The sequence below is a fragment of the Stegastes partitus genome, unplaced genomic scaffold, assembly GCF_000690725.1.
Source record: "Stegastes partitus isolate 25-593 unplaced genomic scaffold, Stegastes_partitus-1.0.2 Scaffold396, whole genome shotgun sequence".
NCBI classification, from domain to species: domain Eukaryota; kingdom Metazoa; phylum Chordata; class Actinopteri; family Pomacentridae; genus Stegastes; species Stegastes partitus.
The window spans coordinates 435,935-459,656 of NW_007578127.1; the positions used below are offsets into that span (position 1 = coordinate 435,935).

At 39.7% G+C, this 23,722-nt stretch overlaps 2 protein-coding genes across 3 annotated transcripts; both read left to right on the plus strand.

Annotated features, from left to right (window-relative positions):
* The first annotated feature begins 4,398 nt into the window (after positions 1 to 4,398).
* fam83ha (family with sequence similarity 83 member Ha) lies at positions 4,399 to 13,375 on the plus strand. The gene is made up of 6 exons (XM_008285323.1): positions 4,399 to 4,615; positions 6,840 to 7,291; positions 7,408 to 7,572; positions 8,639 to 8,763; positions 8,936 to 13,193; positions 13,284 to 13,375. Exons 2-6 carry the CDS (start codon positions 6,848 to 6,850, stop codon positions 13,293 to 13,295), a joined length of 5,004 nt encoding a protein of 1,667 aa, XP_008283545.1. The 5' UTR covers positions 4,399 to 4,615; positions 6,840 to 6,847; the 3' UTR covers positions 13,296 to 13,375.
* A 3,634-nt stretch (positions 13,376 to 17,009) lies between these two features.
* LOC103359796 (androgen-dependent TFPI-regulating protein) lies at positions 17,010 to 18,847 on the plus strand. 2 transcript variants are annotated; one of them, XM_008285325.1, is made up of 6 exons: positions 17,010 to 17,278; positions 17,361 to 17,486; positions 17,581 to 17,682; positions 17,791 to 17,906; positions 18,401 to 18,552; positions 18,666 to 18,847. In XM_008285325.1, the coding sequence occupies exons 1-6, from the start codon at positions 17,126 to 17,128 to the stop codon at positions 18,701 to 18,703; spliced, it is 687 nt and encodes a 228-aa protein (XP_008283547.1). In that variant the 5' UTR covers positions 17,010 to 17,125; the 3' UTR covers positions 18,704 to 18,847. The 2 variants fall into 2 exon arrangements, with proteins under 2 accessions (XP_008283547.1, XP_008283546.1); XM_008285324.1 differs by having other exon boundaries at positions 18,401 to 18,847.
* The last annotated feature ends 4,875 nt before the right edge of the window (positions 18,848 to 23,722 follow it).

Consider the following 23,722-nt stretch of genomic DNA (forward strand, 5'->3'; position numbering starts at 1 on the left):
GAAACACCCCAAGCATCATCAAATCTAGTAACTCAGTAACATGTAATGGCAGGCAGCCTCCTCTACAGCTTAGTCAGCGGGTAACTCGCCCTCCTGAAAGTCTCAGATTTGGCATCTTAAGGAGAGTACTGCAGCAATAATGAATGACAAGGTCCCAAACCACACATTTCTGTATCAACAGGCTTTGGTGAGTTTCAGATGACGTCATAGATGATGATTTTAGTCATGCGTTGGTCATGTGGGCTTTCAGGGATGCCTTTTTCATTAGAGGATGTGGACACAGATACCGCCTACTTGGCTGTGTCCTGGAAGAGAATAGGACGAGACTATGTGCTCTTTAGTTAAATATTCTTGTACAAATCCAAACCACAAACTTAATTCGTATCAAGTTGGACTTTACCAGAACATTAGATTATTTTGTTTATCTTGCAGAAATGCATGTTTATCTTCACTTACCGTACCAGTATTTATGGCTTAAAACTTGAAATAGATTAAGTGTACTGACTAAGTGTGTTTGTTTGGTTACCAGCATCAAAGTCATTATAAACACTGCAGTGAAGTTGTGTTAGCTCCTACTACCACCAGCTCACTCCCACCGCCTGACTCACCCCCACCTGATGACTGATTCAACAAGTGCCAGAAGTCTTCAGTGAAGAAGAGCCTGTTCAAGTAAGTCTAAAACTACACAACTAGTTGGAGCTCATGATTTTAAAACAGAGAATGATAATAGTGTTCTTGCAAACACAATGTCATATTTTGCCACATTTGCAGAGAATTTTGACTAATTCTGTATTTCACTTGTTTACACCTATATCCAGTTATGTAATCAGGTATTTGGAGACCACACTTGGTACCTGTGACTCACTATTTTTTTTTATAACTGTTACCATTGTTGATTTAGATTTAACCCATCCACATTTTATGCTGATTACAGTCTAATTTTCAGATATAGTCGGCCTAAACAAGGACATACAAAACGTGTAAACATCTGCCAACACTTGTCTGGTTTTGAATTTTCAGCTACAACAAATATCAAACCTTTACTTTTACAACAGAGGGACATTAAGTTATATGTAATTGCATGTTAAGACTACCGTTGTCCACCACTACAAATTCCAGATGCACCCTGAATCATTTTGCTCTGGAATACTTAATACTTATGTACACGAGTGGTTCTGAATCTTAACTGGATGAAAGCGTCTTTTGAAGATCCAATGTTAACATTACAAACCTATCTTCCTTTTACCCGTCCACCATCCTCTTTCAGCCTGAGATACGCCACCTCTGGCACTTCCAGCTCCCCAAGTATAAAATACAGAAAAAAAAATCATAGCTTCATCTTGCTGAAACTACTTCTTCTTTTACTTCTGTCTAAGAGCGTCAGTTTCGGCTGTTGGAGTTGCTAGGCAACAGGAGTGGCCCTAAACAACAAAAGGGTAAGAACAGGAACAGCTGAGGGTGCAACCAGGAAGTTCTTCATATGCCAGGACTGTCTCATTTAACACAATTGGAAGCACCCTTTTAAAAGAGCCCTGAATTAGGACGGAGCTACTGTGTTTCTTTGACAGCGGTAGTCTCTCCTCTTGTTTCATTTGTGTGCACATGAAATTGTACATGTGAATGATTGCAAGACATGGGATCTGTTGGCAGTTTGGGCACCCAGTATCTCATATAAGATATAACTATCCATGTCCAGGTCCATTAACACTCAAAGTCCCAAAGTGCAGACTTTAGGCCAGAGCTACACTTTCCGCATTTGCAACTACACAAGGGTCCCAGCTAGTGTCCACATGACATGAATTCATCATCTCCCCAAAATCTTTGCTTAATCATAAATGTGCCGTTAACAGTCTGCAAAGGCAGTGTTGGGCATGTGTAGAATACATAGACACCAACCAATAGCACATGTATGGAACATATGAAGAGTTCATTTGCAAAAACAGATAACTCCATCTTCACAAACCTTCAGAAAACCCACTTTTCCATCATCTACCTAAGACAATATCAATCAAACTTAAGTTATCTCTATTTTTGTCATGTCATTTCTACTGAGTCAAATCCACTCAGCTTCAGTTTGATTGATATTATCTCAAGCAAACAACAACAAAAAAAAAGTTTTCTGAAAATCTACATAAATAGAGTTATCTGTTGTTGCAAATGAACTCTTCATGCCCTCGACTAGAAAGGAGTCTAAGGCCGGTCAATAAGATGTACACATTCACAGCTATGGACACCACAGGCATGTTGTTGCTGCTAATATACTATTTTCTAGTTTGGCTGGAGGCCACTTGGGGGGCACATTCAAAACATGTGCAGTAGGTCTGTATTTGCACTATTGCTGAGCATGTGCACTAAATCATCTGAAGTGTAGATGCAAATTTTTTGGCTGCACATGGATGTTCTTAGAGGCATCCTTGTTGATTTCAGAATATGATGAAATTCATGTCATTCGGATTCTAGCAGAATCTTGCATACTTGCAGATGTGGACGTATAACACTGGCCTAATAACAACATCTGTGTTGTTGGTCCTCAGAGGAGAATAATCAAGGTTTCGGCCAGTGGTACAGTTCTGTAAGGCACCTTGTGACACAAAGTTAATCATTTGCCAAATCCACATGGAGGGCTTAGCACACATACAGCCCAAAGAATTATTTTGCAAAAAACAGATAACTCCATTTTTAAAAATATTTTCAGAAAACTTATTTTTTTGGTGTTTGCTTGAAATAGTATCAATCAAACTGAAGTTGAGTGGATTTGACTCAGTAGAAAGGACATTACAAAAGAGATAACTCAAATTAGATTGATATTGTCTCCGGTAGATGATGGAAAAGTGGACTTTCTAAAGCTTTGTGAAGATGGAATTATCTGTTTTTGCAAAGGAACTCTTCATATGCTATGCAGTAGTGAGCAAGCACAGAATAGAATAGAAATACTTTATTAATCCCCAAGGGGAAATTTGGTTCTTACAGCACAAAGAGTAACATTACCACAACGATAAATACTGACAAATAAGAAAAAATAAACAATCGGAAAATATAAAATGGAAAATGTACAGTAAGTGTAATATGTCTAAGTAGAAAAATCTGAATACATAGACAGAAGCAACTGCACATGTTTGGAACTGAGTCCTCCCATGGAGATTAGAAAGTGGTACAATGACACCCACAGTTGGCTCTAATGGTCTGGGGCCTTGGACCAACATCCTGCAATAACCTGGTGATTATCCATTAGTGTCTTCATCACTGGCTTTTTATACCTTCAGGAGCCTTTTCTGTTAATAGTTTATAATTGCTCTAAAAAGGAGCAGTAATTTATTAATTAAAGCTGCAAGCAGCGTTTGTCGGGTCCACGGTCGACGTTGCAACCTCATGCCCGTCTGACCTCCATTTTGACACAATTTAAACCTGCTTTAAGTTGAAGGAGCCATTTTTCTCTCTCTGCCAGGCTGCGACAGCTCATCAACTTTAACGGCTCGCCATTCGAAAACCGTTTGAGAAACGCCAAATCCCTTCAGAGCTTCTGTACATCAAGGCCTCCTCTGTCTCTTGTGCGTTTTTCAAGCTGATACGATGTACGTGTCAGACAAGATAGTGTTTTCCAAAAGATGTTGTCACTCGTTTTTTTTTTTTACTTTGAAAGGCACATTGCGGACTTCCTGTTGGAGATAGGTGAGGGGTGTCAGCGCGAGATTTGTGGGTCTCATTGAGACGAACTCTTTGGTGTTGGTTTGATCTCTGTACGACATCCCTCCTGGCCGCTAGGGCCGTTTTAGTGTTTTTGTTTACCTCGGTGGCGCTACAGAGCTTTTCTTGTTCGTTTTTTTCATCTTATCCAATTTTTCGCCGATTCGGAGGTGCGTGCCAATTTTGGTGAGTTTTTGAGCCTGTTTAGGGAGTGAAATTAAAGGTTTTGTGTGCGTCAAGCAAATAATAATAAGAATAATAATAAGAATAGGAAGAAAGAAAGAAAGAAAGAAAGAAAGAAAGAAAGAAAGAAAGAAAGAAAGAAAGAAACAAACACGACAGGAACAATAGGGTCCCTGGACCTTGGTCCTCGGACCCTAATTAAGCCATTAATTACAGTTTATTAACTGTGCTGCATTCCTTCATCATGACACAACCCTTTACTCATAGCTGCCTGTACTTGACACGTGTTAAGAAAGAAAGGGAGGGGGGGAAGCTTAGAAGAATATAATAATGAAATAAACCTTTAAAACACGGATGAATATGATTAGGGATTTTATGGCCCAGTAGTGCTTTACGGAGCGTTAATTAGCCGAGATAGTAGCAGCAGTAAAGCGAGATTACAGCTGTGCAGAGTTCATGACAAGCATGGACACACAGAGGGGAGGCGGGGCGAGGATCCGTCGGCTGCTGTTTCTCCTCTCCGGCGCCTCTCTGACATTCTCGCCAACATGCCTCAAGCATGACAATAAACGGGTTTAGCTGGGTAACGGGGGGGGGGAAAGGCAATGTAACAGAAACACTCTCGGCAGGTCCCACCTGGGCTGGAAGCTCGACGCAAGGAAGGAAAAAAAAACAACATGGTGAAGAAGCAAAATGACGGAGTTAAAGTTTAACCGACGGGAGGTTTGACGAGCAGATATTAGCGAGGGTAAGTTCACCAAACAGCCGAGCGTTTTACTTTATTGTGTGGTGTTTTCTGCGGAGTTATACGGTGTAGCTAGTATAGTTAGCTTATATTATGCAAGCCAGCTCTGCTGAAGTTTTCTGACATTACAGTAGGACAAAAGTTTCTGTCGGCACTTCAACATAGGCAACCATTTAAATGATAAATAACTATTTTTCTTAATTCGTTTTTATATTTTTTAGCGTGTGTTTTGGATTTCCTGTGATGTTTCCGTCCTTGTATGTTAGTTGAAATGGGGTTGTTGGGGGGTGTTTGGCCATAGGGAGGAGCCACACCCAGAAACATCCATCCTGTGGTCAGCACCAGGCTTCACTCATCCATTGTGCTTTCACTGGTTCACTGCTTTTATTACAAATCCTGCGATAAGGCCTCCACCTATGAGCAAGGGGGAGCTGAACCCATAAACTCTGTGTTAGCCATATTGGCTGCAGGGCAGGGTGTATTACTCTGTTTTTGTATGTCTGATCTGGATACACTTCTTAGTTTGGCTGTATTCAAAGTAGGTTTTTAAGTCAGTGAACTGCTACTGACAATCCTATAACAAAACCACAGCAGTCACCATTTTTATTACTTTGATTAACTTGGAATCATTAAGTTTTTGACTGCAGACTTTACTTAAGAGACTAAATCATATCAAAATGCTCGCCATGTGAAAGACAATAAATGGTGATTGTAAATTTAAAGCTGCAATGCATGATTATTTTCTCTACTGATTACCTACTTAGTCCATCTCATGTCAGGAATTTCTTTTTTTAAAAATGACAACCGCAACTGCCCAGAGCCCAACATGATGTCTTCAGATATCTTGTTTTGATGGACAAATTGTCCAAAACCTACAGATGTCATTAAATAAAGTTAATTAATTTGTCTTCATGCAAGACAAAGAGAAAAAAATCGTTTTAGACATTTAAGATTTTGCACCCATATGTGTTTTTGTTTTTTTGAACAGTTGATTTCTTTGGCTGTCCCTCAGCAGAATGAGCGTAACCTATACAGCTTCTCTTGTTGTTGGGGTCTGTCATTGGATTTCTGATACCAATACACTGTTTATCTCTGTTTGGCAATATTGAAAATGCTTTTCAAGTCAGGGAACTTCCCACAGTCATGCACTACATCTGGCAGAACACCTAAAACATGCCACACAAACACTACAGTGGACTTTTATTGCTATTATTAGATTAGAATGCTAAAGTTTTGGACTACAGCATTTGGTAATTACAACATAAGGTGATCATTACATCAAAATTTAATTCTTCTTAAAGACAATACACATTGATCGTAAATTTACTTCAACAAGAAATCATCATTCTCTCTATTGGTTAAACACTTAGTCGATAACATATCACAAAATTTTGAAAAATTCCAGGAGCCCAAAACGACGTCCTCAAATGTCTTGTTTTGTTGACAAACTGCCCAAACTCTAAATGTGAAAAAAATGACTGCAATACAGGACAAAAATAAACAGCAAATTTAAACATTTTAGACGCTGGAGCGGGCTGCAAGGTGGCGTGGTGGTTAGCGTTGCCTTGCAGCACTGGGTTCGTGTCCCAGTGAGGACACCTGAGATCTTTCTGCGTGGAGTTTGCATGTTCTCCCCATGCAGCGTGGGTTCTCTCCGGGTTCTCCGGCTTCCTCCCACAAGGTCCAAAAACATGTTGAGGTTAATTGGTGATTCTAAATTGTCCGTAGGTGTGAATGTGAGTGTGCTTGGTTGTCTGTCTCTAAGTGTAGCCCTGTGATAGACCGGCGAGCTGTCCAGGGTGTCCCCTGCCTTCGCTCTAAGTCAGCTGGCATAGGCTCCAGGCCCCCCTCCCCCCTTTAAAAAATGGGTAACCAAGTTCCTGATTATGAAACTCTTGATGAGTCATTTCAGCTCTTAGACTGTCTGTGGTGTTCTTGCTTTGTTGTTTGACAGTCGCTTTGGCAACAGTAAAACAAAAGTGTTGTGTGAAAATGATTTATACTAGGTGTACTATACTACTACATATTGTTATGTTTTTTATTTTGTTTTGTCATTCATTGTGGGTATTTTTCTGTCTGTATTATTTTGTTTAATTTGTTATTTAGTGTGTTTTCTTTTATTCTGCTGTAAGATAAGATTTTCCAAATTTGGGACAGATGACGCGTCTTTGTTTACCTGTACAATATATTCATCGCATGCCTCCTCTTGTTTTTGTCGTCTCCTAAGACAACAGTATGGCGCGTCGCTCTCAATGTTCCTCTGCTGGGGATAACCCCCTGGACCCCAACTACCTCCCTCCTCACTATAGGGAAGAGTACCGCTTGGCTATTGATGCACTGATTGAGGAGGACTTGGAGGGATACTATCAGTTCCTGCAGAAAGCAGATGTGGTGGACTTTCTGTCCACACCTGAAATCCAGTATATTCAGAGCTCTGTTCAGGATTCTCAGTACAGCAACCACCCTGAGCATCCCTTCCTGGAGAGCGGGGGAGATGGCTCCTCAGACACTTACTGGCCCCTTAACTCTGACCTGGATGTCCCAGATTTGGACCTTGGCTGGCCTCAGCTGCATCACTTCATCGGGCCCACAGAGGTCACCACTCTGGTCAACCCTCCTGAGCCCAACATGCCGAGTATCAAGGAACAGGCACGACGACTCATCAAGAACGCTCAACAGGTTGGCCTTTACTTTCCTCACACTGAGATACTTCTCGTCATCAAGTTCTTTGACGTGTCATGCTCCTGACAGTTTTAGTGTCACATTGTTCTTTTTCTTGACTCTAATCTCCTCAGGTTGTTGCCATAGTGATGGACATGTTTACTGATATCGACATATTTGTGGATATTGTCAATGCCGCCATGAGGAATGTTGCTGTCTACATCCTTCTAGACCAGCAGAATGCACATCACTTCATCAACATGGTTTCCAACTGCAGAGTAAATCTGCAGAGCATTCAAGTGAGTGCACATTTTTTGTACTGCATTTTGCTGCAGGCGCTGTAACAGATCTTTTCTTTAATTTAAACGCTTTAATGAACAAGACTGCTTACACCTTTGAATTCCATTCCCAACTCAGGAAGTGTCACGTCTGCTGTTTTACTTCATATACAGTATGCATGTGTATTGATCCATGGCTCAAAATAGTCCCCAACAAATGTGCTACTTACTTTGGTTGAATGAAATTATGAATCTAGGATGTTTTTGAGGAGATTTAAGTGTATACTTGCTGGCTGTTTTGAAAGATGTTTCTTTTTCGGTTGAAATGAATTGTATCGGCACAATCACAGACAGGGTGTGGAAGTTGGAAAGTCTGGAGAGGCTGGAACATTGTTGGTTTTTGTCTTTTCGTGGAATTTGCTGACAGTATTAAAAAGTTTGAATAACTCCAGCTTTTTTCCCCACGGAGGGATATTGTGAAAGATAAGCATAAGTAAAGTAGGTCAGCACAGATGTTGACAGAGGTGACTCCACTGTCCACATCTCTTCATAAACAGTGTTGTTTGGAAATATTATCTCCAAAGTCTTAGCTGACTTAGGAGAATTATTATTAGAAATGTACAGTATCATGTACTATTACTGAGCTAAAAGCAGTGAGCAGTTGGTGTGTGTGAATTGTGCATCTTGTTTGTACCTGTAACTCTGTGCTCTGTTGACCTTTGCAATGCTCAGTTTTTGTTTTTTTAATTTCTGCTCAGATTAATATTTAGCCATCTAAATTAAAAACTGACACATTCACATTACAAAACATCGCTTTTAATTGAGATTTATGGTACCTGGTATGTCCCAAGAATCTAGGGACATACCAGGTACAATAAATCTCAATAGATGGACGTGCTTTTGAATAAATAGAAATCACATGAACTGCATATCGCTGCCAAGGGGAATTTGAATTTGAGTGTAGCCATTTTATGTAACCTGATCTCAGAAGTGGCAGTGCTAATGCAATGCTGCCACCTAGCATGCATTGCAAATAAACCGTGCAATCAGAATCAGTCATTTTTGGGTGATGTCATGTGTCTTGCAGTTTTTACGAGTGAGAACGGTGTCTGGCATCACGTATCAGTGCCGCTCAGGAAAAACCTTCAAAGGTCAGATGATGGATCGCTTCTTACTAACAGACTGCAGGGCTGTGCTGAGTGGAAATTACAGGTGAGGCCTGCTGTAGACTGGTAGATCTATGCTTCATACAACTCAAGGACCTAAGTGATACTTTTTAAATTAAATTTTGTTTGTGTTCAGTTTATATCTGTTTGTATAAAAACTGACATGAATATGCAATGAATATGTATTAATTCCCACTTACTGTCATGTGTTTGTCAAGCTTCATGTGGTCTTTTGAGAAGCTGCACCGCTGTATGGCACACCTGTTCCTGGGACAGCTTGTGACAACCTTTGATGAAGAGTTTCGGATTCTGTTCGCTCAGTCTCAACCGCTAGTGATTGAAAATGTGCTTCCTCCTATGGAAGATGTAAGCCTTTTGCAAAAGAGGCAGTACCCAAGTGAAAGAACTGCACTGTACAGAGATACCAGAAAGTTTCTATCACTGGACACTGATCCTTCAGATGAATGGGCAAGACATTCCTACGAGGAACGAATGGAAGGGGATTGGAGGATGAAGCCCCATAAAAGGCAGGAACCACTGCGCTGCCCTACAGACATGTACAGTAGGTTGCCCCCTCAGCAGTCACACATGGATCCACCTTTTGATCAGGGTCCCTCCAGGATTCTCATGATGGACAATCCTGCCTTTAAACGCCACTCTTTTGCTGAAGGTGGTCATGGTAGATACTCTTTCCTGCAGCAACAGGGAATGCCAGACTCTGAGTCCCAGGGAAGGCATTTTCATAGGGGGCTGCAGCCTTATACAGGACCAGGACAAGGACCTGGACCAGGACCAGAGGCAGAATATAGTGGCTATGAAAAGTTCTGGAACCAAGACTGTCATACAGCAGATCAGTACCCTGAACCGGGTTTACCACAAGATATGAAACCATCTGATAACTTTGACCCCATTCGTAACTATTTTTCTTCCACCAGAAATCTAGACTTTGACCAGAGCTCAGATAAGTTGCCACCTGCAGCAGATTTGCCATTTAGTTCATCTCACCCAAGAAGACTGAGTTTAGGCCAGTCATATGCCTGTCAAACCTCCCCCACTCCTTCAAACCCAACTGATCAGAAACAATTTTTTCAAGAGCCTACTGCTGACCGCAAGGATCCTATGGTGAAACGTGGCCTGAGAAACTGGAGGATTAGCTCATACCTCAGTGCATATGATAACCCAGAAGATGAAAACCTGCCCGTGGCACCATTTCAGGCACCAGATCCTTTTGAACATCCCTCTAACCCCATACAGCCAACACCAGGCATAGACCTAACAGTTCCTAAAATACCTAATGTCAGAGAGTTTAAGGTTCCTGCAATACCCAGGGCAAGTCAGATTCCAAATTATGCCAAAACAGCTGCCAGAGAGCAGCCAAATAAATTGCCAGATAAACCTGTTGCAGTGGCAGCAGAAACCAAAACAACACCAACACCTTCAGAATCATCATCCACAACTGAAGTGGAAAAGACAGAGGAGGCAGAACAAAAGGAGACTGCAACTGCTGCTCTTCGGAGGGACGAGTCTTTCCGTAGGAAATACAATCCTGCAGTGCCAAGGAGCTCCAGGTTACGATCCTCTCTGATATTCAGTTCTCTGGAGCAGCAGACTCCTCAAGATAGTAAAACTGCTGCTCCAACAGCAGATCACCAAGATGAGGAAGGTGACAAAAATGAACCTGAACCAACAAAACTACCTTTTGTTTCTCAAGTTTTGGGACAAAGGAAGACTGCAAGGGAACCTTTTGAATGGAGTCGTTACAAACAATCATCCACATTTGATAACTCCACAGAAACATCCAAAACAGATGATGGAGGCAGTAAATTGGACAGTAAAGATTCATCAAAGGAAGAGAACTCAAAGGATCTTGCACAAAAACCTGCGACACAGGAGTCAGTACAACTGCCAGATGTAGAGCAAGTTAGTCTTTCACCATCAGTGCCTCAATCCAAGCCTTCTGAAGCGGAGCTACCCAGAACTGACCAACCAGTCCAACCACCTAAACCTTTGCTCCCTACTTCATTATTTGTAGATATGAATGATCCTGATAATAGGCTCATGTTTTTCAAAGAGCTGGCAGCAAAACGCAAAGCCGCTAAAGCTGCAGAGGCTGAAAAGAGCAAAGAAAAGGCTCAGATGAAACCATCAGCTGATCTGAAAACCAACACCAATGTTAAAAAGGAAGAGCTTGCACCAAAAGAAATCACGGCTTCTACATCTGAGGGTGTATTAGAAAAACATGCTGCTTCAAAGGGTATGAGAAAGATGGCATCTGCAGAAGCATGGGAGCCAGTGAGTCAGTCTGTAGATACCAGTGAAAAGAGCAACAAGCAGGACGGTCTTGTCAAAACCTTCCAAAGCTGTAAATCAGAACAAACCCAAATTTCGACTGATTCAGAGATGAAAGCGCTTGAGAACAGACAGTCAGCAGTCCTTCCTGTTTCTTCAGAAGCGGATGCACCTCAGAGCAAATCACCACATCTGTCACATCCTGCTGTAAAAGAGAGTAGCCACAGTCACTCACCAACACCAACTAATGCTGCTCCTGCTGTTTCGTCTCTTGCACAAGGAACTGATGAAAGTGAAAGCCCAAGCCTTGATTCTACCTCAAATGAGTCTAATTCAGTCACTCCCAGTTCAGTAGAAGTGCCGTCATTGTCTGCATTGGGTTCAAACACTCAAAATCCTCAGTTAGAAACCAACATCTGCTCTTCTCCATCTGAAAAAGACACTGGATCAGAATGTAGCTCCTCTAACCCACCCGTTCAAAGCTCTTCCTCTGATCACAGTCTGCAAGATTCTGGTTCACAGAACAGTCCCAATTCCTTATCCTTCAGTTTGCCCCCTCTTTCCACAGCAGAAGACCTTGAGTCTTCTAACGTTATCCCAGAAGATTCCAGCTCAACTCCTGCCACCAATTTGTCATTTCCAAATCTTGATAAAATAGAAACACAGCATTCTGTCAGCTCCTCACTGCAAGAATCCTTCCAGTCATCTGAGGAAACTTCACAAAAATCTGAAAATCTGAGTAACCAAACTCATGCAGATTCAGTTGTCCAACTGTCGTCATCAGAGACCCCTTCAGCAGTTGAGTTTACCCACGTGGTATCTGGTAGTTCTCCTGATGCTGGCGCTGCTGGTTCAGAGCCCAACAAATGCTCATTAGAGTCCACCACAACCTCTGAAGATGTTTCTGCTGCTACATCTTCAGTAAAAGAATTAGAAAAGGATATATTTGAATCAGACAAAACCATTTCGGATTTGGAAAAGGATGTTTCTAAATCAGAAAAAGATGTTTTTGAATCAGAAATTAACTCCTCTCCAAAGACTACTGCAGAGGAATCTGAGGTTTTCGCATCATCAAAGGATGTTACAGATGACAGTCCGCCTCCTAGTCTTACTTCTTCGTCCATGGAATCAGGTTTACTTAGTGTCTCTGGTCTGGAAAGCTCTACTTCCAAACCTGATTTAAAAGAGACTATAACTCCTGCATCCACTCCATCAGACACTGCACCTGAGCATTTGCCATCAGAAACAAGCTCACATGCCAATACAGACTTAACTCCTAAAGACTCCCAGTCGGAAACACCTGCATCTCCTCAAGACGCACCAGTACAAGCCGCCCCTCCCTCCGACCTTAAGGTGTTAGGATCCGATTCTCCCACTCCACCCAAAGCAGTATCATGGTCTCCTCTGTCTGAATCAGTTGGATCAGTTTTGTCTCCTGAGGCTAAAAAAACAGGAACTAACTTGTCGACGTTGCACAGTCTTTCAAATACAGACTCCCTTCCCAGTGAAAGTCCATCAGAGTTGGATAAATCTCCACCACACGTAATAACTAAATCTCCCTCCAGCCCAACTGAGTCTACCTCAAATGCCCCAACAGCCTCTGATCAACCATGCAAAACACCTGAATCAGAGACTTCAGAAAGCCACACCTTAGAGCAGCCCGTACCTGTTGAAAACAGTCAAATTGGGCCCGAAATATTGAACACAGGTGAGAAAAAATCAGATACCGAGGACACAAATGAGATCGATAAAAGTAACACTAAGGAGTCTGTCAGATGCAAAAAAACAAATGACCCAGCAAAGCAAAGTAACGGCTCTGAATCGACAGAGATCAAGCAGCCAAAATCAAGCCAGTCTCGCTACCACTCATCCACAGCCAACGTGCTCTCAAGCAGCAACCTGAGAGACGACACAAAACTGCTCCTAGAGCAGATTTCTGCAAATAGCCAAAGTAGGAACGAGGCTACCAAAGAGTCTCCAGCCACCAAAGAGTCTCCCGTTACCAAAGAGTGTCCTGTCACTGATGACGAGAAAGAAGACGAAGCTGACAAAAATGCCAAAAAAGAGAAAGAAAGAGAGTACAGAGGCTTTCGCAGAGTGCCAGCTAAACCGAGCCCAGAACGTGAGAAGCTGCTGGAGAGGATTCAGAGCATGAGGAAGGAGAGGAAAGTTTACAGTCGATTTGAGGTAAGAATATATCACCAGCATTGCTGTTAGCAGTTTAAATACACATTTGGGAGCCTCTGTAGTAAATCATTTTGTCTCTCATTTTGACAGATGGCACCTTAAATAGGATCCAAAGAAGGTGAAGCGAACAGTGGATACAGTACGTTTACATAAGGAGTGAAACAAAGAAGCTGAAATGATGACATTCCTCTTTGGTTCTCAACAAAACTAGCTTTATTATGCACAGAGTAAGGAGATTGGAGATGTTGCACTTGAAAGGGAAAGCTGTTGTTCCACCTACATCGGGGTGTCCAATCCTGGTCCTCGAGGGCCACAATCTTGCATGTTTTAGATGTTTCCCTCTTCCAACACACCTGCTTCAAATAATCAGGATCGTTATCAGGTTTCTGCAGAGCATGATGATGAGCTGATCATTTGAATCAGGTGTGTTGGAAGAGGGAAACATCTACAACATGCAGGATTGTGGCCCTCGAGGACCAGGATTGGACACCCCTGACTTAAATGTGCCATGTTCAACAAAGGGCTTCTGTGGTTGAATCACCAAGTCACTACCAGGGCAAAAAGTTCCCAGACTGAGACTACATTTATGTGATCGACCATGTTTTTACTGACTACATGGGTGAAGTGCAATTTGTGCAACAGATAGTTTCTGTGAAGAAGCCTGTCCTTGCCTCTTTTTTTCTTTTTTTTTTTCTTTTTACAACACTGAGGACAATGTCAGCTGGTTTAGAGACCTGTGATTTTAAAGTGTAATAGGTTGCATTTATAGTAGTCAGAGGTTGTAAAACTGTAATACACTGTTGTTTGTGTCATAGTGTTTCACAATCATGTTAAGCAAAGATGTTGATAATTGCATATATTTTTAAACAAGTGGATATGTACTATGAACTTGCATCCATACTGGTATAAAACTGTAAATTTAATCCTAATGACTTTAAAAAAAAAAAAAAAAAAAAAAAAGATTAAAACTGAATAGCAGCTTAAAATGATGTGCCTTCAATATTAATGTATAAATCATATTGTATGGAATTTTGTTCTTGTTATTGAACATAGGAGTCATTGACTTTAAATGTCTATCTTCCAGGCTGCATCTGGTTGCCTTAATGAGTCAGTTTATGCAAAATACCCAAAGATTTGTTAAACAAAGTATGAAACTTTTTAAGTGTATTTTTTAACCATGTAAAGCCAAAGCTACCTGAAAATATGGAGGTGTTTTTCATAATATGCTGGAACCAACCTTTAAGTGTGTCTGACCCACTAATTTTTACATGACAACTTACTATATTTACATAATGTTATGTAGACTTTGTGCTCTTTAAAGTTATAGTTTTACAGAGTCATGACATGTGTCTTCAGTAGCACTTGCAAATTGCAAATAAAATTTCTAAAATATTTTGTGAGCTGATTTTTTTTGTCTTTCATGCAACAGTATGATAAACTGTGTTTTCCCAGTGGGGAAATTTGTTTTGGACATGCTGCTCATGTTACAGCCCCTTTAACATGAAACATTCTGGATTTGGAAATTGAAAGCCATCCCAGTTACTAATGACGTAGAAAAAAATAGGCTTTTTTCACTTTAGTTTTGTGGTTTATTTCTTCTGTATTTTAGTTTCTATATTATTGTAATTGTAAATGTAAAATTTGATATTCTACATTTTGTTTCGTTTGTTGTTACTGATGTATTCTGAGTAGTTATACAGTAAAGACAGGCCTCTTCACAGGTAGAATCAATGGACTAGACTAAGTCGCCAGTGGAGTCCTTTTGTAGAAGTGTGGGGATCTTTCTAAGTTTTTAATCTTTTTAGTCGAGCCAGGACATGTCAATATGATAAATTAATTTTAATCTAAGGAGTGCCTTGTTGAGAAGAAATTTTTCTCTCTCTCTTTCTCTGCTCTCCTCTTCCAAGTACCTGGAGATCTGATTGATTGGTTCATCATGAATAACCACTCGACTACAGTCCCACACCGACCAAAGGTTCAGAGCCAACATATTCACATACAAATAGAGATGGTTGGAATTATACCGCTGCATAAAACTTGTCTATTTCAGTGAAACACTGAGGAACTGGTGTCCTTGTGCAGTCAGTTGAGAACAACTATGTCATCTGAAATTTTAAATATGTAGTTTTGAGGGTGACTTTGCACACACTTATTTGTGTGTAACATTAAAAAAAATGAACTTGTAAGCAGACACATCCCTTTTGGGCACCTGTGCAGGTTGATGTGGATTTTGAAAGGGTGCTGTTGACACTGAAATGCTGGATTCGATTAATCGTTGAATTGTGGTACTTGAAGGTGCTTCCAGAGAGCAATTAAACCGGTGCAGTTATTTACATTGACATGTGGAGGGATAAACACAGTTTTTCCAAAGATATTCCCTCATTTTGTGTTTTATGATGGTGACGGAAAACGCAGTTTTTCTAATCAGTGTGCAATTGGTTGTGATCTGATATCTAGAAAGTCCCTAGTATATAAATCTAACAATTTTCATACTCCATTCATAACCCATTCAGTGACCTTTTATGCTGTATGAATAGAAATATGTTCTTCCTGGAAGACAGCATTCCCATCAAGATAGAAATGCTTCGTTTCAGGATGACTGTAATCAATCAGAACAACTTTGTATTGATTTACACATACTCTTTCCTGTATTGGGACATTTTGATTGGTCATAACAGAAAAAACACATGCAGTAATTAACATCATGATGTTACCAATAGATCCAGTCTTTTCAGCGGTGATGTAAGCGTGACAGTGACCCAGTAGGCACAATACCATGACACTAAAATTGAAACAGCTAAATGGAATTTAGTCTCTATTAAGGTTATTCACACTTGAGACAGAATAGATAGCTTGAAAAGGGCATTCTTACATTTTTATCTCACAGTTCTTTCTGGGAAACAGATTTCATGCACAACTAGGCCTTAAACAGTTGAGGCTTGTCTTAATTGTATGACCTGGCTGAGAATTAGAAATCCCAGTTTGAATTCATTTTCTCTGCCTAATAAAGCTAACTTATGAAGATGCAAATGTGACCAACTTACAAGTTAATAATACAGTTGTTTTTGGGGTTTTTTCCATTTCACTGATTATGCTCAGAATTGGTCATGTGCCATGGTTGACTGCATAACATTACATTTTGTGTAAGAATCTGTATTGTGGTTATATCATTGAAGCCCTGCAGTCTAATGATGGCCTCTCCTCTAGCGCCACCTTCAGGCCAAATACAAGTCACTTCTACACAAATCTATGAACGCTTAACGCTCACTAAAGGATAAAATCTTTAGGAATAGATACAAAGCGCCAAGCTCAAGCAGAAATTTGCTTTTGTTGGCCTGCTTTTTATATAAATATACATAAACTAATTTATACTTTTATTATCAGATGTGAAATAAGCATTACATCTTCACCGGGCTGGTAGCACACTGTGGACTTTAATCACCACATGCTTTCCTAGATAGAGTGACGTGTGAGGATTGCTTGAAAGAGCTCTTATAAACTCTTTAACACATAAAATAATAATAATGAAGTCTAATCAGTCCTGTGAGTTCCTTTGTCATATGAAACTGATTTAGTTACTTTGTTTCAACTGATTCACTTACTTAACCTGCTGGAGCTTCTCTTGCGAAATCCTATGAAACAGATTAGGCTCTCACTGTGAATGAAATGACGTCCCGGTCACATGTTACAGTTGATAGATTATGAAAGGTCGCCTATTCTTTATTAGAAACAGTGGACCTCTTGTCTGAACTTCACTTTGCTTCCACGCTTGCAAATGTCTTGATAAGCTTATGCTGAAGTTCACTAATCTTTAAAGAACCTTTACTGAAGTACTCACATCTGCTGGGAACGCTTGCACTGTCACATCAGTTTTCAGCAGCGTCTAATTTATTTTTGTAGTTTTGCAGATCAGTGTAAAAAATACATTAAGAATGACTTCCACTCTGGGGAGAGTGTACCACATCGCTGCATTCGGCTGGTATGCTTTGGTTTTAAAGAGTCTCATTGCTAAGGATGGAGAGGAGTTACCACCAGGAATCTTTGTATATGGAGGACCGTGGAAGTACCTCACTTTTTTAAATTTGGTGAGTACATGAATGTATTATTGTAGTGAAATATTGATGTTCTGTAGAAGGAAAATAATAATAGTTGCATGTAATATTTCAGGTATTGCAAGCAGTATTCTTTGGCCTGGCAGCAGTAAATGATCTTCAGCCTGGGAAAACAGCAGAGAGGAGTCTGAGAAGATTGAAAGACTTCCTCTTCTCTGTCTTTGCCTTCCCCGTGGGCATGGTGAGAACCAGTTTTGGAAAATCCTGCAGTTTTTTGTACCCAAAAAATGTCTAATCATTTGAATTAACTCTGTGTTTTTCTGCTTTTTTTTTAGTTTGTTGTTCTACTTTTCTGGTCAATCTTTGCCTATGACAGAGAATTAGTCTACCCAGCTACTATTGACACCTTCATCCCTCCCTGGATAAACCACGCTGTGGTCTGTAATCCTGTGATTTGCCAAAGTTGATCATTATTTTGCAATGTCTTATTAGAATTTAAATAATCCTGACTCTCTCAAACCATTAATGAGATCCTGTTTTCTCAGCACACCTTTGTCCTTCCTGTTTTACTTGGAGAAGTGCTGGTGCAGCCTCACACCTACCCGCAGACTAAGAATGCGCTGGCAGCACTAGGAGTTGTGGGTTCGGCTTATTTATTTTGGTAAGTGCTGAGTCTGGATGTGCCATAGAATCACAACACAACTTTCAATCACAGTATTTTGAATCCTTCCTGATTTAATATCCCTCATCTGAAGCTGACTGAGGCTTGTCTTAGTGTATCTGAAAGCCAGCTCTGTCTATATGTTGCTACTGTAACTAGTCTGGACTAATCCGGCACATCAGGGTGCACCAGCTCACAATTCAAGCAGCCTGAGGGTAAAAGCTTCCTTTGACCTTTCAACGGTTTTGGTTCACATACTGTAGTGCACCCAATGGCTGCTCATGATAGAACTCAGTATAAACACACCGTATGTTGAGACTTTTTTGTTACACTACTGTCACAGTAATCAGTATGATCTGTGTCAAAGGGTAGAAACAGTTCCAGTGAATATTTGCATGACATACATTTATTTGGAAACAAGACAACACAAGATGATCTGATAGATTCAATGATCCTGACAACATTTTTTTCTCCCCTCTGAACATTTTCTGCAGGATTGGATGGGTATACTTATCAGTTGGCATTTGGGTTTATCCTCTTCTTGGGCACTTCAGTACAGCTGGTCTGGTTGGTTTCTTCTTTTTCAACATGACGGTAGTGACCTTGCTCTACCTGCTTGGGGACAAGCTCAACAGCTATTTCTGGAGTAAGAGGCATTATTTTTACAACCACAGACAAACAAAGGATCATTCATTTGTCTTTAATCTCGCTCTTTGTCCATTTAAATTGTCTTTCTCTCTTTTGTTTCCTTTAATCTAGGCAAGGACAAGAAAAAAATGACAGCCAAAGCAAAGTAATTTTCACATAAACTGCTTTCTGCATTGCACCCCTGCAGATTCATTTTACAACTCAACAGAGTGGTATTACCATTCCAAGGCTCCTGCATAATGTATTTCAAGCATCGAAGCAAGCATAATAAAGCAAGTTCCACTGACAACACAGTTAAACCTCCTGTGTCTACTGTTTAATTTTGTTAATTTCTTCTCTCTTTTTTTAATCCACAAACTAACAGATTTGAAGCCCAGCAACCAGCCATAGAATAGAATAGAATAGAACTTTATTGATCCCTTTGGTGGAAACCTTAGGGAAATTGTTGAAAAGTAATAAATAACAATAAAGCAATCAGGATCCAGCTGTAGCATTATTGCATTTATATAAAGCACAGTTCAGTTTTTCTTAATTCACTAAATTAAGTGCATGTTTTCCCACTGATCATGGAAGATCTGGAAGGGTTGCAAAAATAATCTGTAATCCAAAACACAATCCTCAGCAGACTTGATTTGATGCTGTCACAAATCCTTGGAGGACGCCAGGAACAGCTGTGTGTGCATGTCCATTGGTCACTTTAGATGGGTTGATTTTTGAAACTTTTTTTACAAGTAAATCACCCCCCTCGCAAGTCTCTGTAGCCTTTAAGATGTTGGAGGTAGTTTGGGTCTGCATCCACCAATCCAACTGACAGGATCCTTGCCAATAAATGCACATCTTCTTCACTCAGGTCCTTCTGTTGAAGAGATAAGGGTCAGATATTTCAGCTGAATTATTATAAATAATTATGGCATTAAACACTTTAAATCCCAAAACCCACTCATAAGTTTAAAAGACATGTTGTCATTTAAAAAAAACATGCCAACATTTCACAATTTGTCAAAGGAAGAAAATATGAAGTCATGTTTAACTTTCCAACAGTTCTTGAACATATGACATGTAGCATGTGATTCCATTTGGAAAGCTAACTAAATCTAAGCCTAAAATTGCTGTACTCTATAAAAATAATTTAATTCTACATGTCTCTCATTTAAACATTTACCAAAAATAAATAATTTGCTCCATCCCGATTCTGTAAATAACAGAAAAAATTCTGTGCTGAACCTGACAAGTTATTATTGACTCATCTGTGACCAAAAGTCATATAACAAAAACTCTGGGACTTTTTGGCTGAACTTGGCTGAGCTGCAGGTTGTGTCTACATGGAGTAGACATTAGGCAAAAACAAATCAACAATGTAAGAAGTAAAATATCTAGCATTTAGAGGCTTCACTTTTTTTCTGAGTGTAGGTAACATCACTTGGAAAAATATTGTATTTACTGATTCCAGATTTTTTCATTTTTAAAAAAAAGTATTTTTTTCCCATTTTTTTATGGCACAAAAGATATTTTTTGGTTCTCTCACTGGTTGGGATGTTTCCACTGTAAACAATGTGCAGTAAAAAATGAACCGACAGTGAGAAAAAATTTAACAGGAGCAAAACACACCCAGAAACAAGGTTCAGAGGGTTGCTTTTCAATACCTACTCACCTTCTTGTTCACAGAGAATTCAGGGAGCTGGGACTTCAGAGTCTTTTTCTCCTGTTAATGAGAACAATCATTTCAGAGAATCGTACTTTGTGTCCTATGTCCTTACACTGGCCTCCTTCTCCAAAACCTGCAGTGCAGTTTTTAGTAATTTCTGCCTTATTAACATTGAGATTAGTCTGTTATGTTATGTTATTGTTTATCAGAACAATTTAAAACTGAAAATCTTACATGGTGTGCAAGTAAAACACTGTAACTGGTCACTCACCTCTTTTAGTCCTCTTGAAAAGCATATTATGATGAAGAGGAGGCCCCCAACAATCTGGAAGCACAAAAAGTTTATATTAGGTCTTCACTGGAGAGACACTTTTCTGCTAAATAAAATTAAAATAATGTGTAAAGAGGTCTTTACTTACTCCCAGCAAGTGCATCATGTTTGCTTCTTTTAACTCTGTGCTGCTTGTGCTCTGATTTGTAAAATAATGTGGACTAAATAGGTTCCTCCTGCTCTGAGACGTCAGTCCACACTGTGTAAGTCACAGGTGGAAAACACCCATGAAGAACCAGCGCGGCAGGACACACTGCATTCTCAAGTAGCAGATAGACTCATAGACACCTGAAAGATGTTTATCATGGGACAAATGTGCTGTTACGTAAATGCGGAAAATAGGCTACTGACTTTTATCACTGCTTTTCAGTGTGAAAACAGTTTAGAATTCTTCCTTTACATTGCCACTTGCAGGAACAAAAGACAAACAGCTGTGTTTTGACATTTTCAAGCAACCATAAAAAACTCTAAGAAAATGTCAAACGAGCCATCACCTTCATTTTCTTTGCATTTGAATTCCAGAACAGACAATGAAAGTGTGTTAATGTAGTTTGCCAAAATCTGATTCGGTGTCTGAAGCAATTATTTGTTGAGGTTAAAATATTTTATTTTGCCTTACCAAGGGCTACGTACATTTCTACTATACAAACTGTATGTCTATGTGTGCGTGTGATGGGGACTTGAATTAGGTCCACAGTCACATTGTGGGGACATGCCTTCCTTATGGGGACATAAATAATGTCCTTTCAGTATAAATCTTTCATTTTAAGGTGAGAGTATATTTAAGATTAGAATAAGGTTATGTTTCAGTTAAGATTAATGTTAGGCAAGTAGTAGTTACGGCTAAGGTCTGAGTAAGTTTCCAGAAAATTAATGTAAATCAGTGTAATGTCCTGTGCATATATGTGTGTGTGTGTATNTGTGTGTGTGTGTGTGTGTGTGTGTGTGTGTGTGTGTGTGTGTGTGTGTGTGTGTGTGTGTGTTTGAACTCATATATTCATCACCACTACTTAACGTGACTACCCTCTTTGTATTTGAATGTCATTTAAATGGCAGATTTTATCAAGAACCTGGATCTGAACATAATATAAGTAAATTTACTCATTTTTGGTGCTATGCTATTGTTTTTTTAATGTACATTTTCTTGTATTTTATGCTTTTGTTCTTCTACATTTATCTAACGCCAGCAGTTTTTTTGAAAATTAGAAAATAAGACTATAAGGTTCAACACAGTGATCTAATCTACCCAACTCAATGTTTCAATGTAGCTCCGCCAGTTAAACACTGTACAACTAGAATAATGCTGGCTGTCAGACTTCGATTTGCTGTTCTGAACTGCTTGACCTCATTTGTGTTATGTACTACAGAAACAATGTATAGTTTACCTTCAGTCTTTAAATGACTGCATGCCAGGAGTCCTGAGCTTGTTAGTTATGAAATCAATTAAAAAATGTGATCAAAATCAAATGTTGCAAAGGACTGAATATCTTGAGAATATAGAACCTATGGTACATAGGTTTGTGTTTGCGATCAGCAGATTCGGGGGATATTTGTAGACTTTTATCTGCGTTTAACATCACCTGACTCTTATCGTTTGGAATCCAGTTTTGTTTTTACTTCCTCAGTCATCAGATTCTTTGCTTCAGTTAACGTTCCATTAGATCAATGTCAAAATGTTCCATTACATGTAAAAGTCCAACATGAAAAATCCTACTTACGTAAAGGTATTAGCAACAAAATCTAATTAAAGTATTAAAGTACAAGTTCTGCTTTGGTCCCTCTGACTGATATGTTATTTTATGTGACATCATTAGATTACTAATAGTGAATCATCATTGAGTCAGCAACATGTTACTGTTGTAGCTGCTGCAGGTGGAGTCGGTTTGAATGACCTAATATACAGCTTTAAATAAATCTGAGGGCTCGTCACATGATTAAAAAGTGAAGGAGGAAGGAAAGACTAATTTTTGATACACAAATCAGTTTTAGGTTTAGAAATTTTTTCTCTGATCTTAAAATTTAGGTGAAATATTGTATGATTTGAACATTTACTGAAATTAAACCATGTGACAAGTTTAGAGGGAACATCTCTATTTGGAAGGAACCAAAAATGTTGGAAATTACTGGTTTAATCTTTATTATTGTGTTGTGTTTTAAAAAGCTTAGCATATAATTCCTTGTGTGAAATCTTTCTTTTAAAAGTAACCAAAGTGCAATATTTCCATATGAGAGTGAACAGACACGTGTCTGTACTGTCCTCCAGGTGTCATAGGGAGCTTGTTGCACATTGATTAAATGTTGTTAATTATTTTCAAGAAAGCCTTTTCAAGCTAAATGACAAAAACCAAGGACATGTACATTGATTCTGATGTTGCTGACAACACAGTGATCACTGACCAGTAACCAATAGTAGAAATTGTACAATCCAGTAAGGTAGCATAACAGACAATAATTGAATCTTTGACAGTGAAATCAACATGATCTGCAGGTGAACAATTTTGTGTTTGTAAAAACATCACACAGACTGGGAGGGGTGAATTTATTTTAATTAGTATAAAGCCCATTGAATTTACACTCTCTCACTCTTTCACTTTCACCTTTCTTTAATTTCATTACACACAACACTGTTTGTGTGTAAGGTGTATGTAAGGCAAAAATGGGGGGGCGGAGGTGTGTGTGTGTGTGTGTGTGTGTGTGTGTGTGTGTGTGTGTGTTTTCTACACGCACATACACTATTATGTGTACACATTACAGTGTAATACTGCAGAGACACGCGTGCGTGCGCGCCCCATCTAGAACATTTCGGCTGCTTCGCGACATTTCTTCACGTCCATCACGTGAAGTTTTTGTAAGTACAATAACACTTCCGGTAAAATAAGCACACCTTCAAATTACACTTCCCCAAGTTTACACATATACTGAACTACGCTTACACTACTCTTCTTTCAAGAAAGTATTCCGATCACCCAGACAGTGTTCTCAGTATTTGCTGGCACTGAGATGTATATTTACACGATTTTATACGTCTTAACCGCTCTGCTCGCAGAAAATACTTTTATTTCTAAAGTACAGCTCGGACAGTCCGGGTGCAGTACGGCGGACTTGACGTCCCTCTCTGGCAGCACCGTGCAGCAGTTGATGCCAGAGCGCTGAAGAAGGGGTTGGGTAGAGTTTTTTTTTTTATTCAATTTT

Coding starts and splice junctions, on each gene's coding strand:
- LOC103359796 (XM_008285324.1), top strand. CDS start 17,126: ATGACTTCCACTCTGGGGAGAGTGTACCACATCGCTGCATTCGGCTGG. Junction 17,279..17,360: donor ACCTCACTTTTTTAAATTTG/GTGAGTACATGA, acceptor GTAATATTTCAG/GTATTGCAAGCAGTATTCTT. Junction 17,683..17,790: donor CCTGGATAAACCACGCTGTG/GTCTGTAATCCT, acceptor CTGTTTTCTCAG/CACACCTTTGTCCTTCCTGT.
- fam83ha (XM_008285323.1), top strand. CDS start 6,848: ATGGCGCGTCGCTCTCAATGTTCCTCTGCTGGGGATAACCCCCTGGAC. Junction 7,292..7,407: donor TCATCAAGAACGCTCAACAG/GTTGGCCTTTAC, acceptor TAATCTCCTCAG/GTTGTTGCCATAGTGATGGA. Junction 7,573..8,638: donor TAAATCTGCAGAGCATTCAA/GTGAGTGCACAT, acceptor TGTGTCTTGCAG/TTTTTACGAGTGAGAACGGT.